Below are 21,632 nucleotides of genomic sequence, written 5' to 3'. Positions count from 1 at the left end.
GAAAGATAGTTTTGTGAGACATAGTCTAGCAAATATCATAGTGTATTTAATCCGTCTCTACCTCTGTAGTTTTACGACTGGCAATGACTGTATAGAGATAAATTGCACATAATCCTCTCTAGGGCTCGTTATCCTTATGTTTCCGGATTCTTGCTAGTATTTGATCAGAGCTCGGGGAATATTCATGTTTTTATTTCCCAATCGTGTGTATAAACATTCCAATACCGAACTACTTATGCCTGCAGTGGGATTGGGCAGAATTATGCTTGTTTCATATGTTACACTTTCAGGTTTGTTTTTAGATTTGATTTCCTTCACTCAAGGAAATATTCCATAAGCCCAATAAATAAATAGTTTTCTTTTGCTAAAGAATGAAACATAGATCTGTTCCTAACTATATATATATATATATATATATATATATATATATATATATATATATATATATAATTATTTTTTTGCCTCACGTCTCCCTGGATGATGCTGTTTGGGCTTTGCCACAGCTTTTTTCTCCAACGTCCCAGGTCTTTTTTTCTGGCGTCTCATGCAGTGCCCTGCGGTTCCTCTCAATCTCCTGGAGGAATTATTTGCTTAAAGAATGGTCTGCCCAGGTGTCTTCTGGTATCTGTGGCTTTGTCTGCCTTTCCTATTTTATTGGGAAATCGCAAGAGGATAGTTGGTGAATCAGAAGGTTTCTGCTCCCCTTGCTACACGTAGTGCCCTCCTTATAATCTGATAAGGGGGATAGTCGGTAGCATCCGAGGGTCATATCTCCTATTCGGACAGTTTAATTCTTTCATCTGATGCTGAAGTAGTTCTCTTCAGATTCTAGCCGGTTTTCCCTTTTATTTAGGAAGGGTTGGCTAGGGAAACTTCGACTCTCCTGTCGTCGTCAATCCTCAATAATCTAGTGATTTTTTATTTACTAGGATTCATTTGTTAAAAAGAAAATTTCCTGTTCTCGATCATTCTCGACCGTGCTAGGAGAATTGTCTTAGGTATGGGAGAAGCCAGGGATTCCTTTTTCCCTTTCTCCTGTCCGTAATAACCTATCTCCTTTAAATATCATAGTACTTAAAGTAGTAAGGGCCATTGATATTTGGTTAAGAGAACTTCAATCCTTAGTTAGGATAGCTGTTTGTTTGTGACTTTTTGTGGACAAGTCTGGCATCCTTTTGATGCAATGTCTTGTCGGATTCCATTTTGGTGGACTCCATGAGGAGATCAATGTCAGAAAGACTGTTAGGCCAATAATTTCTTTCTGTTGCGGCTTTTTCGTTCGTATGTAGCGTAGAAGTCTTCCCCTTTATCTTCCAGTAGGAGCAGTTCAAGTCCTCTGGGATTCCTATCTAGTCTTGAACAATGGGGAAGTGCTGTACTAGCTCGCCGGGCATTTCAGCTGTTCAGCTGAGAAGCCTACTTGTGGCTTAGTGGTATAGTCTAGACCTTATAGTTCTGCTGTGGCAAATTTAATTTTTAAGATTCCTCCATATCCCCATTTCGGGTGTTTTTCTTTTAAGGATGAGTCCTTGTTTGGACCTGGTCTGATGGTATTATCCTCTGACTTGCGGGTGAAAAGAGGTTTGCTATCACTTGTCACATGGGTAAGACTATAGGAAATGTTTCTTTTTTTTTCCTTTTTCATCAGGGGTCATGTCTTTTTGACCGGTCTCAGATTTTTTCCCGGAGGCAGATTTTCTTTCTAGAGTATCTACAATCCAGGTACAATAAGAATCTTTCCTTGAAACAGGGTTCAGGGCATTCTTTTCTGGGGAGAGTCTTTATCTCAAGTATCTCTGGTGCTGACCTTTGAAGTAATATCCTTTCTCTTTTGGTTCTGGGTCTGTTCATAATAACATAGACTGGAAGGATGTGTCTTTATTGTTCCCATGTTTCAGGATTTTCGCTAGTTTATGGATTCAGCAAATTTTGTCCAATCTACTTTCCCATGGATGGGAAAGGAACCTGGAGAAGTCTTCTGCGTTCCATCTTCATGGGTGGTCTTTTTAGACTCTGTATTTAGAAGAAGTTTCCTAGCAGATGTCAGTTGTCAGGAATTTATTCCTTTTACTTTCTCTGAAGTCTAAGGTACAGCCTACAGCAAGCTCTAGTTGTCCGGTTGATGGCTTAGCCTTTTATAGCCAGTAGGTTGGGAGTTAGGATCTAACTGCAGCTGCATTTACTTCATTTTTAAGTAAATCGATATAGGAGGGAATTGGTCTTATGGTTTCCATGGATTTTATTCCTTTTGCTATTTTCCATAAAATGGAAAACATTCGGATCTGTATCAAAAAATAGATGTAGTAGTATTTTCTTAGGTATATCTATCTCAGGGCGTGTGCTTCTGAAGATATTCCTGGGGGATGTATCCACAGATGCCAACCTGCTGGGCTGGTACACTGTCTGGGTCTTTTTAAGATAATGGACTCGGGAGTGTCTGCTCTTCTCTTAACGTTTGGAGTAGAGAGCAATTTCTTAATGCTTTGATAGCTTGGCCCCTTGGCATCAGTCATTATTAGCTGGGTTCCAGTCGGACTATATCACCTCTTGGTTTATATCATCCATCAGGGAGGAACTTGGGGTTCCTTAGCCATATTGAAGGTGACTTGGATTGTTCAGTGTGTGGAAGCTCACAATTGAGGTCTGTTGTCCAGGGGTGGACAATTGGATTTCTGAACAGACGGTTGTTTCTTCCCGGGGAGTGGGTTCTCCTTCTGGAGGTGGTTTCTAGGTATCTCTTCAAATGGGGGGTCCTGAGTGGTCTCTGAGGACTTTTCAGCAGAACGCCAAGTTTCCAAGGTACGGTTCACGGTCAATTGATCCACTGTCCGCCTTGATTGATGTTCTGGCGTTTTTTTTCTTGGATTTCAGTCTGGCATACTTGCTTTTCCACCGTTTGCTTCCCTCCACAAGTCATTGCTCGTATTCAACAGGAGAGGGCGGCGGGGATTCTCATAGTCTCTGCGTGATCCCGCATGATCTGGTATGCAGACCTATGGGTAACGTCATATATTCTCTTTGGCGACTGTGCCTGAGGAAGGCCTTTTGAGTCAGGGTCCCTTTCTTCATCTGCATCTAGTTTCTCTGATGCTGTCTACTTGAATATTTAACTCTTGTTTTTGTGTTAGTGTGGGATTGCTTTCCTGTTTCTAGAAGAATTGCCATAGGATATGACGTATTTTTCTTTTTTGGTGTGTATCCAAGGCCTCTCTTGGAGTGGAGTCAGAATCCTAGATATGTCCGGTCTCTAGGATGTCTGGAGACAGTCAGTGCCCTGGGGGGTCAGTTTATACCTTGTCTATTTGCCTACTTATGCGTCTGGCGGTCGTGCCAGATGTGCAGTCTTTTTATCAGGCCTGGCCAGAATCAGGCCTGTCCTTAATGTCGGTTGCTCCCCCTTGGAGCATTAACCTTGTATTTTCCTTGTTTTTAGGGTTTTGTGGCTCATTCTGTAGATATTAGGTGTTATCTTGGAAGGCCATCTGTTCTGATCGGAGAGTCTCGGAACTCTCAGCTTGGGAGTGTCTTTCATCTTATCTTTCTGCAGATAAGGTGGTTCTTCGTATTCAGTGTCCTCTAGCTTGGGTATTAATTCCCAACAGTAATTAATGATGATCCGTGGACTGCCTGATTAATTTATTTATTTCTTGACACGGTGAGTCCACGGCCCGCCCTGTTTTTCTTTAGACTGTTTTTTGTTATATAAACCTCAGGCACCTCTGCGGCTTGTGTTGCTTCCTTTCTCTCCTTTCCTTTGGTCGAATGACTGGGGTTTGTGGGTAAGGAAGTGATATTTAACAGCTTTGCTGTGGTGCTCTTTGCCTCCTCCTCCTGGCCAGGAGGGATATTCCCAACAGTAATTAATGATTATCCGTGGACTCACCGTGTCTAGAAAGAAAGCATTTTATCAGGTAAGCATAAATTTAGTTTTCTTCTATGATAAGCGCTTCTAAGCATTCTGAAGCCCAATTCCTCTCAAAGTACAGTGTTTGTTAGAGGGATGTGAAGAGAGTATTCCCTGTTGATTTTGATGGGCTCTCTGTTATCGGTCGTAGGGATTCATCTCCTACCTCCCTTTTCAGATCGACGATATACTCTTATACCATTACCTCTGCTGATAGTTTTCAGTACTGGTTTGGCTGTCTGCTATATCTGGAAGGGTGTCTTCGGTAAGTATGTATCATTATTTAAGACACTCTCAGCTATGTTTGGCACTTTATGTATTAATATAAAGTTTTAAATATATGTATTTACTTATATTTGCCATGATTCAGGTCTATGTATATTTCCATTTGCAGTCTAACAGTTTCAGTATGAGAATCATGTTTAAGGAAGTTATTTTTAAAAAAATAATCTTTTTTTCTTACTTGTGGTTTAGTCTAGATATTTGGTAGGATAAGCTTTACACAAAAGAGTAGCAGCTACATAGGCAGTGGTAAAACTAATGTAAACCTAAGCTTCCAATATTGTGAGAAAAAAAAACCTCATGCAGTAAGGAGTGTCAAAGATTTTATTTTAAACATAAATTACAGAGTACTTAGATTAGAATCCAGCTATTAAGGAAGTAATTCACTTTCAGACGAAACGTCCGAATCTAACTTTTTAAAAGAGTTGTGATCTAGCTTACTGCTGAACGAAACATTCGTGTAAGACACATCCACTACAGATTTGTCCGTAGAAGTGTGCTGTGTTTACTTGAAGGAAGGCATAACCTCTAAAAGTAAAGTAATTGAGGATTGAATAAAATCTTTTAAAACCTGGAGTAAAATCAGAGGTACCTCCCTATGAGACATGCACCTTTAGAATGAATGCAAAAGTAGCCTTAATATGCAGAAAGTGATCCTAACATGCATTGCAAAGTATCATGGCAGTTCCCAGGATGGAACCTGGGGCTCCTGGTTCACAGTCTATTTCCCTATCTCTGCGCCACCAGAGGGCTTTGGCTTGTGCTGTTGCCCCTGGAGATCTGCCTGCACTGACTAGCTCTATAGTTCCACCTTCTTGTCAGCTGCAGGTAGTTTCACAATCAGCACAGCAATACAAGTCTGTTTCGCTGATGTTTGGTGATTCTTCTGGTAATGACTTCTCTTTTGCATCTCCCTTGGATTTGATGAAGGATTGGACAGCTTCTCTGGTATTCTGAACTTGGCCTGTTTTCCTCACTTCTTTTTTGGATCCTCCCTGTGTTTGGTAACTGATAGGACTGATTTCTGGTATCTGACCTTTGGCCTGTTCTCAGACTATTCTCTTTTTATCAGCCAGTCACAGCTACCAGTGTATCCAGTATATCTACTCTGGCATTCTGCTCCTGTAATCAAGCCCTGCAGCGTGTGACTATCTAGCACTGGTATCCTATTCCAGTCCCCTAGCCCTGTAGAGGGCATCTGCCAAGCATCTCAATCCTGCTACAGTACCCACGCCCTACAGAGGGTATCTGCCAAGCACTGTTCCAGTATCAATTTCCTGGCTAGGGCCTCTGCCAAGCTCTGCTATCCTGCTCCTGTAATCGAGCCCTGCAAGGGGGTCTGCCAAGCACTGGTACCCTGCTCCTGTACCCTAGCACTGCAAAGGGCATTTGCCAAGTACCTATATCTTGCTTTGGTCTTTGGCCCTCAATTGGATACTGTAGTCATGGCCTTAGAGTGGGCACTACTACTATCCTTGGCCCCTCCAGTTGGCATTCCAGTCCCTGGTTCTCTAGAGGGCACTCCTGTTCCTGGCCCTAAAGTGGGCACTCCTGTTCCTGGCCCTAGACTGGGCACTACTTCTGACTCCAACTTTGGTGTGGGCTTTACTGATGCCTAATCCTGTCTCCAGTTACTGTGTAAACAGGTGGAGGCTATGGGACAGATCCCTGCAACATCTGTGGCAGGCTTGTGCCTAACTTAAAGAGGAAGAAATAGTGTCACTACCCAGTACTTCATATTCTCCTTAGTCCTTTTCTCACTTCTTCAAGGTGAGAAAGATATCAGAGAGGTGGAAGGGATTTAAAACTCTTAGTGTGTTGCGTATATTCGCCGCCTCCTAGTGCCCAAGAGTTGAATCCCAGGTGTAAGGGATCATTGACTTTTACCACCTTATGAAAGAAACAGATTCCTTTGTCACAAATAGTTTAAATAAACTATTGCTTGATAAAATATTAATATTTTCTCTACTGCAATTCATTTAAATTTCTCTCTTAGATGTATATTTCGCATACACAGTATCTGATGATTCTCATTGGCTGCACCATTTGTATAAATTCCAATATCTATCAGACACCCACTAAGCCAAAATATCCAGATCACTAGGGATGTGCAGATATGTCCTTGTTTGCTCTATATCTATATCTGACTAAGCATGTGACATCACTGTCTGACTTTAATGCATGTCTGTCTTAGGAAATCACCCCCAATATAACACATCTTTAAGATTCCCATAGCAACAATCATTGATATGCCTTCCTGCATAGTTTGATACCTATAACTCGTTTAACTATGTAATTAACCACAACTTTTTGTTCCCAAAGCTCTTTTTTTTACTAAGTGCAATATGTCTTTACCTTAGCTTTAGGACAAAATATGCAAAGCTGCTTAACATGCTGTTTTTTATCCATAAGACTGAATGTATAGTATATAGAGATGCAATAAAAAATAGAACTAATTTTTAGGGTGAAGCTTTCTGTAGACTTTCACACATATAGGCATCTATTTATCAAAGCGTCGACTTTCTTGCATTCAACGGCACCAATACACTCGTCTAAGACCGCCTAACATTGCTTCCGCGGACCTGAATACGTTCTCCATAATTATCAAAAAAGCTGTCAAAAAGCCGCGCACCAAGTACGGTGCGATGATTAGTGGACTATTGTTAACTAACAGTCATTGATCTCGCTGCTCTTCGGCTTTTTTTCAGCTGTCACTAAACACTCACACTATACTACTCTAATAAATGTATTAACTCCTAAACCGCCGCTCCCGGAGCCCACCGCAACTAAATAAATTGTTTAACCCCTAAACCCCCGCTCCCGGAGCCCACCGCAACTAAATAAATTGTTTAACCCCTAAACCGCCGCTCCCGGAGCCAACCGCAACAAAATACAATTATTAACCCCTAAACCGCCGCTCCCGGAGCCCACCGCCACCCACATTATACTTATTAACCCCTAATCTGCCCCCCCCACACCGCTGCCACCTACCTACATTTATTAACCCCTGATCTGCCGTCCCCAACGTCGCTGACACTATATTAAATTTATTAACCACTAAACCTAAGTTGCATCAGCCAATAGGATTTTTCCTACCTTAATTCCGATTGGCTGATAGAATTCTATCAGCCAATTGGAATTGAAAGGACGCCATCTTGGATGACGTCATTTAAAGGGACAGTCAACACTTGCGGTAACATTATGCGATATTGAAAAATAAAAACGAGATCCCCCTGCACTATACCCCTTCTGCCTTGCCTACTTGCTTCTTGTACTAATCACCGTCGATAACATCTCTAATACCAGGTAAATATGGCAGCCGAACTCCCCCCACCGTTACGTAGCTACCTTCTTCTTCAAATGATCAGCAAATCAGAATCCAATCCTCGGTCAGAAATTGCACGCGCTTGTTGACTGTCCCTTTAAAGGAACCTTCATTCTTCAGTTGGACGTCGTTTGAAGAGGATACTCCGCGTCGGATGTCTTGAAGATGGACCCGCTCCGCGCCGGATGGATGAAGATAGAAGATGTCGTCTGGATGAAGACTTCTGCTCGTCTGGAGGACCTCTTCTGCCCGGCTTGGATGAAGACTTCTGCCCTTCTGGAGGACCACTTCTCCCAGCTTTGTTGAGGACTTCGGCCCGGTTGGGTGAAGACTTCTCTAGGTAGCGTGATCTTCAAGGGGTTAGTGTTAGATTTTATTAAGGGGCATTGGGTGGGTTTTAGAGTAGGGTTGGTTGTGTGGGTGGTGGGTTTTAATGTTGGGGGGGGGGGAATTGTACTTTTCTTTTTTCAGGTAAAAGAGCTGATTACGTTGGGGCAATGCCCCGCAAAAAGCCCTTTTAAGGGATATTTGTAATTTAGTGTAGGGTAGGGCTCTTTTTTATTTTGTTAGGGGGATTAGATTAGGTGTAATTAGTTTAAAAATCTTGTAATTATTTTATTATTTTCTGTAATTTTGTGGGGGGGTTTTGTACTTTAGATTATTTTTTTTTAAATTGTATTTAGTTTAGGGAATTTATTTAATTATAGTTTAGTGTTAGGTATAATTGTAACATAGGTTAGGTTTTATTTTACAGGTTAATTTGTCTTTATTTTAACTAGGTAGTTATTAAATAGTTAATAACTATTTAATAACTATTGTACCTAGTTAGCATAAATACAAACTTGCCTGTAAAATAAAAATAAACCCTAAGCTAGATACAATGTAACTATTAGTTATATTGTAGCTAGCTTAGGGTTTATTTTATAGGTAAGTATTTAGTTTTAAATAGGAATAATTTAGTTAATGATAGGAATATTTATTTACATTTATTTAAATGATATTTAAGTTAGGGGGTGTTAGGGTTAGACTTAGGTTTAGGGGTTAATAAAATGAATGTAGGTGGCGGTGGTGTCGGGGGCGGCAGATTAGGGGTTAATAAGTATAATATATGTGGCGGTGGACTCCGGGAGCGGCGGTTTAGGAGTTGATAAGTTTATTTAGTTGCGGCGGGGTCCGGGAGCGGCGGGATAGGGGTTAATACGTTTTATTTAGGTGGTGGCGGTGTAGGGGGGGCAGATTAGGGGTGTTTAGACTCTGGGAACATGTTAGGGTGTTAGGTGTGGACATTACCATAGGAATCAATGGGATATCGGGCAGCAGCGAACATAAGCTCTTCGACTCCCATTGATTCCTATGGCATCCGCCGGTGGATATTTGATAACTTCCAAAAGTAGTCAGATTGTGCCGAACTTGCGTTCGGAACATCTGTAGTGACGTAAGCATCGATCTGTGTCGGACTGAGTCCGGCGGATCGTATGTTACATCACCAAATTCTACTTTTGCCGGTTTGTAGGGTTTGATAACTAAGGCGAATCGGGCTCGCCACAAATACGCTGCGGAATTCCAGCGTATTTGCAGTTGACGGCTTGATAAATAGATGCCATAGAATGTGTTATGAATTTTCCATCCACCTATCAGTTACACAAAAGCTTTGGGTAATTAGCTAAGTTTGCATCATGATCTATTATTTAATATTTAATGAGTTTTTTTGCCACATGGTTTTCTTTTCAAGATTGAGGAAGAGATGAAGGGATGCCTATTATTTCTGCAATCTGTATATGCTGTATTTGGTTTTACTTTCCAACTCCATCTATCTACAAGACCTGAGAATTACCTTGGCGACATAGAGATCTGGAACCAAGCTGAAAAGGTAGACCGAAAATCAGGCAAGCTACATTTCTATATTTTTTAAGAAGCTACCTAAAGACTGTTGTATACAACATTCAATGTAAGATTTGGTTAACTATCTTTCCATTTTTAGCAATTGGCAAGCAGTCTGAATGAATTCGGCCAACCATGGAAGCTAAACCCAGGAGATGGAGCTTTCTATGGACCCAAGGTCAGTAAAAAAATAAAACATAAAATCTCATTAAACATATATGATGTTAAAGATGCCTAACCATACATGTTTATTTCCGCGACATATTTGGTTTTAAATTTAACATCACAGCCCCAAATAGTATTTCCTGACCACCTTAGACCACCATAGATGTCATTATTAGCATAGGCGAACTTCAGCAAAATAAATTTGGATAATGTAATTTAAATCTGTTGTGTTTAGCTAAACAGTTTTTTTTTGCCTATACTAAATGATTTGAAAAGAAAAATAATGTGCTTATTACTCATTTTTTTACAGATTGATATCAAAATCAGAGATGCTATTGGCCGGTATCATCAGTGTGCTACCATACAGCTTGATTTTCAGCTACCAATCAGGTTTAACCTGACATACGTGAGGTAGTGTTTCTTTAGACTCTTAAGTTGCATTTGTACGGTAAAAATGAAAATGTTGCTGGAAAAAATGTTATGGGAAAAAAAAGAAATGTTTGTTACAGCTCTAGATTTAGCTGTAATACTGTTATCACAAAAGATCATTTTTATAGTGTACATTGAGATTAAAGATCCCTTTACCCATTTTGGGCTAGATTACAGGCGGTGCACAATCGTTAGTGCCATAGTGATAAGAGGTATATTGAGACGGTTTATGCTCATCGGGCTTACTGCTGGTATTAGAAGTTCAAAGTAAATGCGATTGCGTGAGCACAAGTGTGAGTTACGCTAGTTTTATTACCGTGATTTCATAGCTGTGGTTAACTATTCGGTGAAAATAAAAAGTTGCACGAAACACTTCAAAAATACATTACAAAGTACAGTTACACATAATAACAATGTCTAATAAACATAATTTTTTTTAAAATATTGCACATAAAAGTTATAAAGCCTCAAAGATATGAGATCTCAAGGCAGGCATATGGCTTTAACACTGAGATACATACATGTACATGTCTAATGATGTATATGTATACAATATATATAAATATATATATATATATATATATATATATATATATATAAAATATATATATATATGTGTGTGTACATATGTATTAATGTATTTATATTTGTATATATGTATTTACAGATATATATATATATTTCTTTCATGTAATTAGCAAGAGTCCATGAGCTAGTGACGTATGGGATATACATTCCTACCAGGAGGGGCAAAGTTTCCCAAACCTTAAAATGCCTATAAATACACCCCTCACCACACCCACAAATCAGTTTTACAAACTTTGCCTCCCATGGAGGTGGTGAAGTAAGTTTGTGCTAGATTCTACGTTGATATGCGCTTTGCAGCAGGCTGGAGCCCGGTTTTCCTCTCAGAGTGCAGTGAATGTCAGAGGGATGTGAAGAGAGTATTGCCTATTTGAATTCAATGGTCTCCTTCTACGGGATCTATTTCATAGGTTCTCTGTTATCGGTCGTAGAGATTCATCTCTTACCTCCCTTTTCAGATCGACGATATACTCTTATATACCATTACCTCTACTGATTCTCGTTTCAGTACTGGTTTGGCTTTCTACTACATGTAGATGAGTGTCCTGGGGTAAGTAAGTCTTATTTTTTGTGACACTCTAAGCTATGGTTGGGCACTTTATATATAAAGTTCTAAATATATGTCTTTAAACTTATATTTGCCTTGATTCAGGATGATCAATATTCCTTATTTCAGACAGTCAGTTTCATTATTTGGGTTAATGCATATGAATATTCAATTTTTTTCTTACCTTAAAAATTGTTATCAAATTGACTTTTTTTCCCTGTGGGCTGTTAGGCTCGCGGGGGCTGAAAATGCTTCAATTTATTGCGTCATTCTTGGCGCAGATTTTTTTGGCGCAAATTTTTTTTTTGTCATTTCCGCCGTCATACTTGACGCCGGAAGTTACGTCATTTTTTTGACGTTTTGCGCCAAAAATGTCGGCGTTCCGGATGTGGTGTCATTCTTGGCGCCAAAAATTTTAGGCACCAATAATGTGGGCGTCTTTTTTGGCGCTAAAAAATGTGGGCGTCATTTTTGTCTCCACCTTTTTTTTCACATTATTTCAGTCTCATTTTTCATTGCTTCTGGTTGTTAGAGGCTTGTTCATTGGCATTTTTTCCCATTCCTGAAACTGTCATTTAAGGAATTTGATAATTTTGCTTTATATGTTGTTTTTTCTATTACATATTGCAAGATGTCTCAGATTGACCCTGGATCAGAATCTACTTCTGGAAAGACGCTGCCTGATGCTGGTTCTACCAAAGTTAAGTGCATTTGTTGTAAACTTGTGGTAACTGTTCCTCCGGCTGTAGTTTGTGATGAATGTCATGATAAGCTTTCTAATGCAGATAGTATTTCCATTAGTAATATACCATTACCTGTTGCTGTTCCCTCAACATCTAATACTCAGGATGTTCCTGTTAATAAAAGAGAATTTGTTTCTAAATCTATTAGGAAAGCTATGTCTGTTATTCCTCCTTCCAATAAACGTAAAAGGTCTTTTAAAACTTCTCATTTTTCAGATGAAATTTTAAATGACAGTCATCATTCTGATTTGTCTGTTTCTGATGAGGATTTTTCTGGTTCAGAGGATTCTGTCTCAGATATTGACACTGATAAATCTTCATATTTATTCAAGATGGAATTTATTCGCTCTTTACTTAAAGAAGTTTTAATCGCTTTAGAGATGGAGGAATCTAGTCCTCTTGATACTAAATCTACTAAGCGTTTAAATTCGGTTTTTAAACCTCCTATGGTTATTCCAGAAGTTTTTCCTGTCCCTGATGCTATTTCTGAAGTAATTTCTAGGGAATGGAATAATATGGGTACTTCATTTACTCCTTCTTTAAGGTTTAAGAAATTGTATCCTGTGCCATCTGACAGATTAGAGTTTTGGGACAAAATCACTAAAGTTGATGGGGCTATCTCTACTCTTGCTAAACGTACTACTATTCCTACGGCAGATAGTACTTCCTTTAAGGATCCTTTAGATAGGAAGATTGAATCCTTTCTAAGGAAAGCTTATTTATGTTCAGGTAATCTCTTTTCTAGACAAGCATTACCAGTTTGTGGCCCTTCCGTTTGGCCTAGCAACAGCTCCAAGGATCTTTTCAAAAGTTCTCTGTGCCCTTCTCTCTGTAATCAGAGAACAGGGTATTGCGGTATTTCCTTATTTGGACGATATCTTGGTACGTGCTCAATCTTTACATTCTGCAGAATCTCACACAAATCAACTTGTATTGTTTCTTCAAAGACATGGTTAGAGGATCAATTTACCAAAGAGTTAGTTGATTCCTCAGACAAAGGTAACCTTTTTGGGTTTTCAAATAGATTCAGTGTCCATGACCTTGTCTCTAACAGAAAAAAGACGTCTGAAATTGGTTTCAGCCTGTCGAAACCTTCAGTCTCAATCATTCCCTTCGCTAGCTTTGTGCATGGAAATTCTAGGTCTCTCAGCTTTGTATGCTGAACCAGTGGTGCAGGGATTATACAAAGATATCACAATTAATATCCTTAAATCCCAATGTACGACACTCTCTGACGTGGTGGATAGATCACCATCGTTTAGTCCAAGGGGCTTCTTTTGTTCGTCCAACCTGGACTGTGATCTCAACAGATGCGAGTCTGTCAGGTTGGGGAGCTGTATGGGGATCTCTGACAGCGCAGGGGGTTTGGGAATCTCAGGAGGCGAGATTACCAATCAACATTTTGGAACTCCGTGCGATTTTCAGAGCTCTTCAGTTCTGGCCTCTTCTGAAGAGAGAATTGTTTATTTGTTTTCAGACAGACAATGTCACAACCGTGGCATATGTCAGTCATCAAGGTGGGACTCACAGTCCTCAGGCTATGAAAGAAGTATCTTGGATACTTGTATGGGCGGAATCCAGCTCCTGTCTAATCTCTGCGGTTCACATCCGAGGTGTAGACAATTGGGAAGCGGATTATCTCAGTCGCCAGACGTTACATCCGGGCGAATGGTCCCTTCACCCAGAGGTATTTCTTCAGATTTTTCAAATCTGGGGACTTCCAGAAATAGATCTGATGGCCTCTCATCTAAACAAGAAACTTCCCAGGTATCTGTCCAGATCCAGGGACCCTCAGGCGGAGGCAGTGGACGCGTTGTCGCTTCCTTGGAATTATCATCCTGCCTATATCTTTCCGCCTCTAGTTCTTCTTCGAAAAGTGATTTCCAAAATTCTAATGGAACGTTCGTTTGTGCTGCTGGTGGCTCCAGCATGGCCTCACAGGTTTTGGTATGCGGATCTCATTCGGATGGCCAGTTGCCAACCTTGGACTCTTCCGTTAAGACCAGACCTTCTATCTCAAGGCCCTTTTTTCCATCAGGATCTCAAATCATTAAATTTGAAGGTATGAAAATTGAACGCTTGATTCTTAGTCATAGAGGTTTCTCTGACTCAGTAATTAATACTATGTTACAGGCTCGTAAATCTGTGTCTAGGAAGATTTATTATCGAGTCTGGAAGACTTACATTTCTTGGTGTTCTTCTCATAAATTCTCCTGGCATTCTTTCAGAATTCCTATAATTTTACAGTTTCTTCAGGATGGTTTGGATAAAGGTTTGTCTGCAAGTTCCTTGAAAGGACAAATCTCTGCTCTTTCTGTTCTTTTTCACAGAAAGATTGCTATTCTCCCTGATATTCATTGTTTTGTACAGGCTTTGGTTCGTATCAAACCTGTCATTAAGTCAATCTCTCCTCCTTGGAGTCTTAATTTGGTTCTGAGGGCTTTACAAGCTCCTCCGTTTGAACCTATGCATTCTCTGGACTTTAAATTACTTTCTTGGAAAGTTCTGTTCCTTTTGGCCATCTCTTCTGCTAGAAGAGTTTCTGAGTTATCTGCTCTTTCTTTTGAATCTCCTTTTCTGATTTTTCATCAGGATAAGGCAGTGTTGCGGACTTCTTTTAAATTTTTACCTAAGGTTGTGAATTCTAACAACATTAGTAGAGAAATTGTTGTTCCTTCATTATGTCCTAATCCTAAGAATTCAAAGGAGAGATCTTTACATTCTTTGGATGTAGTAAGAGCTTTGAAATATTATGTTGAAGCTACTAAAGATTTTAGAAAGACTTCTAGTCTATTTGTTATCTTTTCTGGGTCCAGAAAAGGTCAGAAGGCCTCCGCCATTTCTTTGGCGTCTTGGTTAAAGTCTTTGATTCATCATGCTTATGTAGAGTCGGGTAATTCCCCGCCTCAAAGAATTACGGCTCATTCTATTAGGTCAGTTTCTACTTCCTGGGCGTTTAGGAATGAAGCTTCTGTTGATCAGATTTGCAAAGCAGCAACTTGGTCTTCTTTGCATAGTTTTACTAAATTCTACCATTTTGATGTGTTTTCTTCTTCTGAAGCAGTTTTTGGTAGAAAAGTACTTCAGGCAGCTGTTTCAGTTTGATTCTTTTGCTTATAATTTCATTATTTGAGATTAAAACTTTTGTTTTGGGTTGTGGATTATTATTATTTTTCAGCGGAATTGGCTGTCTTTATTTTGTCCCTCCCTCTCTAGTGACTCTTGCGTGGAAGTTCCACATCTTGGGTATTTATTATCCCATACGTCACTAGCTCATGGACTCTTTATAATTACATGAAAGAAAACATAATTTATGTAAGAACTTACCTGATAAATTCATTTCTTTCATATTAGCAAGAGTCCATGAGGCCCACCCTTTTTTGTGGTGGTTATGATTTTTTTGTATAAAGCACAAATATTCCAATTCCTTATTTTGATGCTTTCGCTCCTTTCTTATCACCCCACTTCTTGGCTATTCGTTAAACTGAATTGTGGGTGTGGTGAGGGTGTATTTATAGGCATTTTGAGGTTTGGGAAACTTTGCCCCTCCTGGTAGGAATGTATATCCCATACGTCACTAGCTCATGGACTCTTGCTAATATGAAAGAAAGGAATTTATCAGGTAAGTTCTTACATAAATTATGTTATTTATATATATATATATATATATATATATATATATATATATATATATATATATATATAAAAATACATAAATATATATGTATACATATACAGACATATATATACTGTAAGTGCATTAGAGCCTTTTACTGTTAAGTAGATGAAAACATATTTAATAAAGGTTTTAACTATGTATTCACTGTAAATATTTTGCATTCCAATGTTCTGTATATAGGGCAATATGTTCTTTGTATTTTAAATATGTGTGTGTGTATTGTATGTATATATATATATATATATATGTGTGTGTATGCGTATATATATTTATGTGTATGTAAAGTATAAATATATATTTGTTTAAAAAAGATCAGATATATGTAGAAATATTTAATTATGAATAAATAGAACATTTTCCGTTACTTAAAGGACATTGGAATATGTAATTTTCATATTTTCATGTCAGGTTAGCGCTAATGAGAATATGTGATGGTGTTTGTGTGAGAGAAACTTTTTTTGTCTCCATTGACTTCTATGGGGGAATACGTGAATGTGTATTCTAAGTTCAGATTTTTGTGCTAGTCCGGTTACCACTAGAGCAAAAACAGTTTACTTTCAACTTGTAATACCAGCGCAACCCGACTAACGCAAAAAAAATCTTAATTCTAGCGGCGTTACCGATATAGGGGAAACACAAAATACCGCTCCGCCTGTTATCTGGCCCCTTATCTTTGAACAAGCTAATATTCTTACATTTTCTGAATCACTTATTTATTTATTAATTTTTTTGTTATTGGTGGGAAAAAGAACAAATTACAAATGAAAACCACATTAGAGACATATGTATAGGTATACATCATAAGAATACTAGGTAAAGATAAGCATTTAAGTCTGTGAACTGCATTGCATATACATTGCATTAGTAAATCCCCATCTGCATTTTTATTCAAATGGATTCCCTTTTAAAACAATAACAAGTAATACCCCCAATGAGGTGAATGAGGTGAAGTAGTCTCTCTTGTACATCATTAACACCTGAATAAGCTATGGGGAAAAGAAGGGGAGAAAATAACATCATGGGCCACTCTTGGACTAAGACTATACAGAACTCAGTCCGATACTAGTAATATAAATCATAGCCAACTACGAACCAGGCTCCAATACTTGTCAATGAGAAGCCAAACAGTTTAAAGAAATAATCAAACCCGCCCAATATAATAGTGTTCGAATAATATAGGGCTGCAACTAACGATTATTTTCATAATCGATTAACCGGCCGATTATTTTTTTGTTTAATCGACTAATCAGAACAATCCCCCCCCCTATATTTCAAATACAATCCACAAACTGAGTGTTACAAATAGAAACTTCAGACTAAAACTTTAGAACTTTACATTAAAGGGCCATGAAACCCACGTTTTTTCTTTCATGATTTAGAAAAAGCATGTGATTTTAAACAACTTTCTAATTTACTTCTATTATCCAATTTGCTTCATTCTCTTGATATTCTTTGCTGAAAAGCATATCTAGATATGCTCACGAGCGGCTGATTGGTGGCTGCACATAGATGACTCATGTGATTGGCTCACTCATGTGCATTGCTATTTCTCCAACATAGGTGTGTCCGGTCCACGGCGTCATCCTTACTTGTGGGATATTCTCTTCCCCAACAGGAAATGGCAAAGAGCCCAGCAAAGCTGGTCACATGATCCCTCCTAGGCTCCGCCTACCCCAGTCATTCTCTTTGCCGTTGTACAGGCAACATCTCCACGGAGATGGCTTAGAGTTTTTTAGTGTTTAACTGTAGTTTTTATTATTCAATCAAGAGTTTGTTATTTTAAAATAGTGCTGGTATGTACTATTTACTCAGAAACAGAAAAGAGATGAAGATTTCTGTTTGTATGAGGAAAATGATTTTAGCAACCGTCACTAAAATCCATGGCTGTTCCACACAGGACTGTTGAGAGCAATTAACTTCAGTTGGGGGAACAGTGAGCAGTCTCTTGCTGCTTGAGGTATGACACATTCTAACAAGACGATGTAATGCTGGAAGCTGTCATTTTCCCTATGGGATCCGGTAAGCCATGTTTATTAAGATCGTAAATAAGGGCTTCACAAGGGCTTATTAAGACTGTAGACTTTTTCTGGGCTAAATCGATTCATTATTAACACATATTTAGCCTTGAGGAATCATTTTATCTGGGTATTTTGATATAATAATATCGGCAGGCACTGTTTTAGACACCTTATTCTTTAGGGGCTTTCCCAAATCATAGGCAGAGCCTCATTTTCGCGCCGGTGTTGCGCACTTGTTTTTGAGAGGCATGACATGCAGTCGCATGTGAGAGGAGCTCTGATACTTAGAAAAGACTTTCTGAAGGCGTCATTTGGTATCGTATTCCCCTTTGGGCTTGGTTGGGTCTCAGCAACGCAGATACCAGGGACTGTAAAGGGGTTAAAGTTAAAAACGGCTCCGGTTCCGTTATTTTAAGGGTTAAAGCTTCCAAATTTGGTGTGCAATACTTTTAAGGCTTTAAGACACTGTGGTGAAAATTTGGTGAATTTTGAACAATTCCTTCATGTTTTTTCTCAATTGCAGTAATAAAGTGTGTTCAGTTTAAAATTTAAAGTGACAGTAACGGTTTTATTTTAAAACGTTTTTTGTACTTTGTTATCAAGTTTATGCCTGTTTAACATGTCTGAACTACCAGATAGACTGTGTTCTGAATGTGGGGAAGCCAGAATTCCTATTCATTTAAATAAATGTGATTTATGTGACAATGACAATGATGCCCAAGATGATTCCTCAAGTGAGGGGAGTAAGCATGGTACTGCATCATTCCCTCCTTCGTCTACACGAGTCTTGCCCACTCAGGAGGCCCCTAGTACATCTAGCGCGCCAATACTCCTTACTATGCAACAATTAACGGCTGTAATGGATAATTCTGTCAAAAACATTTTAGCCAAAATGAACACTTATCAGCGTAAGCGCGACTGCTCTGTTTTAGATACTGAAGAGCATGACGACGCTGATAATAATGGTTCTGAAGGGCCCCTAACCCAGTCTGATGGGGCCAGGGAGGTTTTGTCTGAGGGAGAAATTACTGATTCAGGGAACATTTCTCAACAAGCTGAACCTGATGTGATTACGTTTAAATTTAAGTTGGAACATCTCCGCATTCTGCTCAAGGAGGTATTATCCACTCTGGATGATTGTGACAAGTTGGTCATCCCAGAGAAACTATGTAAAATGGACAAGTTCCTAGAGGTCCCGGGGCTCCCAGAAGCTTTTCCTATACCCAAGCGGGTGGCGGACATTGTTAATAAAGAATGGGAAAGGCCCGGTATTCCTTTCGTCCCTCCCCCCATATTTAAAAAATTGTTTCCTATGGTCGACCCCAGAAAGGACTTATGGCAGACAGTCCCCAAGGTCGAGGGAGCGGTTTCCACTTTAAACAAACGCACCACTATACCCATAGAGGATAGTTGTGCTTTCAAAGATCCTATGGATAAAAAATTAGAAGGTTTACTTAAAAAGATGTTTGTTCAGCAGGGTTACCTTCTACAACCAATTTCATGCATTGTCCCTGTAGCTACAGCCGCATGTTTCTGGTTCGATGAGCTAATAAAGGCGGTCGATAGTGATTCTCCTCCTTATGAGGAGATTATGGATAGAATCAATGCTCTCAAATTGGCTAATTCTTTCACCCTAGACGCCACTTTGCAATTGGCTAGGTTAGCGGCTAAGAATTCAGGGTTTGCTATTGTGGCGCGCAGAGCGCTTTGGTTGAAATCTTGGTCAGCTGATGCGTCTTCCAAGAACAAGCTACTTAACATTCCTTTCAAGGGGAAAACGCTGTTTGGCCCTGACTTGAAAGAGATTATCTCTGATATCACTGGGGGTAAGGGCCACGCCCTTCCTCAGGATCGGCCTTTCAAGGCAAAAAATAAACCTAATTTTCGTCCCTTTCGTAGAAACGGACCAGCCCAAAGTGCTACGTCCTCTAAGCAAGAGGGTAATACTTCTCAAGCCAAGCCAGCTTGGAGACCAATGCAAGGCTGGAACAAGGGAAAGCAGGCCAAGAAACCTGCCACTGCTACCAAGACAGCATGAAATGTTGGCCCCCGATCCGGGACCGGATCTGGTGGGGGGCAGACTCTCTCTCTTCGCTCAGGCTTGGGCAAGAGATGTTCTGGATCCTTGGGCGCTAGAAATAGTCTCCCAAGGTTATCTTCTGGAATTCAAGGGGCTTCCCCCAAGGGGGAGGTTCCACAGGTCTCAGTTGTCTTCAGACCACATAAAAAGACAGGCATTCTTACATTGTGTAGAAGACCTGTTAAAAATGGGAGTGATTCATCCTGTTCCATTAAGAGAACAAGGGATGGGGTTCTACTCCAATCTGTTCATAGTTCCCAAAAAAGAGGGAACGTTCAGACCAATCTTAGATCTCAAGATCTTAAACAAGTTTCTCAAGGTTCCATCGTTCAAGATGGAAACCATTCGAACTATTCTTCCTTCCATCCAGGAAGGTCAATTCATGACCACAGTGGATTTAAAGGATGCGTATCTACATATTCCTATCCACAAGGAACATCATCGGTTCCTAAGGTTCGCATTCCTGGACAAGCATTACCAGTTCGTGGCGCTTCCTTTCGGATTAGCCACTGCTCCAAGGATTTTCACAAAGGTACTAGGGTCCCTTCTAGCTGTGCTAAGACCAAGGGGCATTGCTGTAGTACCTTACTTGGACGACATTCTGATTCAAGCGTCGTCCCTTCCTCAAGCAAAGGCTCACACGGACATTGTCCTGGCCTTTCTCAGATCTCACGGATGGAAAGTGAACGTGGAAAAGAGTTCTCTATCTCCGTCAACAAGGGTTCCCTTCTTGGGAACAATAATAGACTCCTTAGAAATGAGGATTTTTCTGACAGAGGCCAGAAAAACAAAACTTCTAGACTCTTGTTGGATACTTCATTCCGTTCCTCTTCCTTCCATAGCGCAGTGCATGGAAGTGATCGGTTTGATGGTAGCGGCAATGGACATAGTTCCTTTTGCGCGCATTCATCTAAGACCATTACAACTGTGCATGCTCAGTCAGTGGAATGGGGACTATACAGACTTGTCTCCGAAGATACAAGTAAATCAGAGGACCAGAGACTCACTCCGTTGGTGGCTGTCCCTGGACAACCTGTCACAAGGGATGACATTCCGCAGACCAGAGTGGGTCATTGTCACGACCGACGCCAGTCTGATGGGCTGGGGCGCGGTCTGGGGATCCCTGAAAGCTCAGGGTCTTTGGTCTCGGGAAGAATCTCTTCTACCGATAAATATTCTGGAACTGAGAGCGATATTCAATGCTCTCAAGGCTTGGCCTCAGCTAGCGAGGGCCAAGTTCATACGGTTTCAATCAGACAACATGACAACTGTTGCGTACATCAACCATCAGGGGGGAACGAGGAGTTCCTTAGCGATGGAAGAAGTGACCAAAATCATTCTATGGGCGGAGTCTCACTCCTGCCACCTGTCTGCTATCCACATCCCAGGAGTGGAAAATTGGGAAGCGGATTTTCTGAGTCGTCGGACTTTGCATCCGGGGGAGTGGGAACTCCATCCGGAAATCTTTGCCCAAGTCACTCAGCTGTGGGGCATTCCAGACATGGATCTGATGGCCTCTCGTCAGAACTTCAAAGTTCCTTGCTACGGGTCCAGATCCAGGGATCCCAAGGCGGCTCTAGTGGATGCACTAGTAGCACCTTGGACCTTCAAACTAGCTTATGTGTTCCCGACGTTTCCTCTCATCCCCAGGCTGGTAGCCAGGATCAACCAGGAGAGGGCGTCGGTGATCTTGATAGCTCCTGCGTGGCCACGCAGGACTTGGTATGCAGATCTGGTGAATATGTCATCGGCTCCACCTTGGAAGCTACCTTTGAGACGAGACCTTCTTGTTCAGGGTCCGTTCGAACATCCGAATCTGGTTTCACTCCAGCTGACTGCTTGGAGATTGAACGCTTGATCTTATCGAAGCGAGGGTTCTCAGATTCTGTTATCGATACTCTTATTCAGGCCAGAAAGCCTGTAACTAGAAAGATTTACCACAAAATTTGGAAAAAATATATCTGTTGGTGTGAATCTAAAGGATTCCCTTGGGA

At 40.3% G+C, this 21,632-nt stretch overlaps 1 protein-coding gene across 1 annotated transcript in view; it reads left to right on the top strand.

The window, feature by feature from the left end:
• Window positions 1-21,632, top strand: part of LOC128663291 (threonine--tRNA ligase 2, cytoplasmic-like) — a 411,905-nt gene that overhangs the window by 312,862 nt on the left and 77,411 nt on the right. Inside the window, exons 13-15 of the mRNA XM_053717549.1 lie at window positions 9,244-9,381; window positions 9,493-9,570; window positions 9,868-9,968. Coding sequence (XP_053573524.1) covers window positions 9,244-9,381; window positions 9,493-9,570; window positions 9,868-9,968 — 317 coding nt within the window. The remainder of the gene's footprint in view (window positions 1-9,243; window positions 9,382-9,492; window positions 9,571-9,867; window positions 9,969-21,632) is intronic.

The sequence above is a fragment of the Bombina bombina genome, chromosome 6 (assembly GCF_027579735.1).
Source record: "Bombina bombina isolate aBomBom1 chromosome 6, aBomBom1.pri, whole genome shotgun sequence".
NCBI lineage: Eukaryota > Metazoa > Chordata > Amphibia > Anura > Bombinatoridae > Bombina > Bombina bombina.
This window is presented reverse-complemented; position numbering and strand designations above follow the sequence as displayed.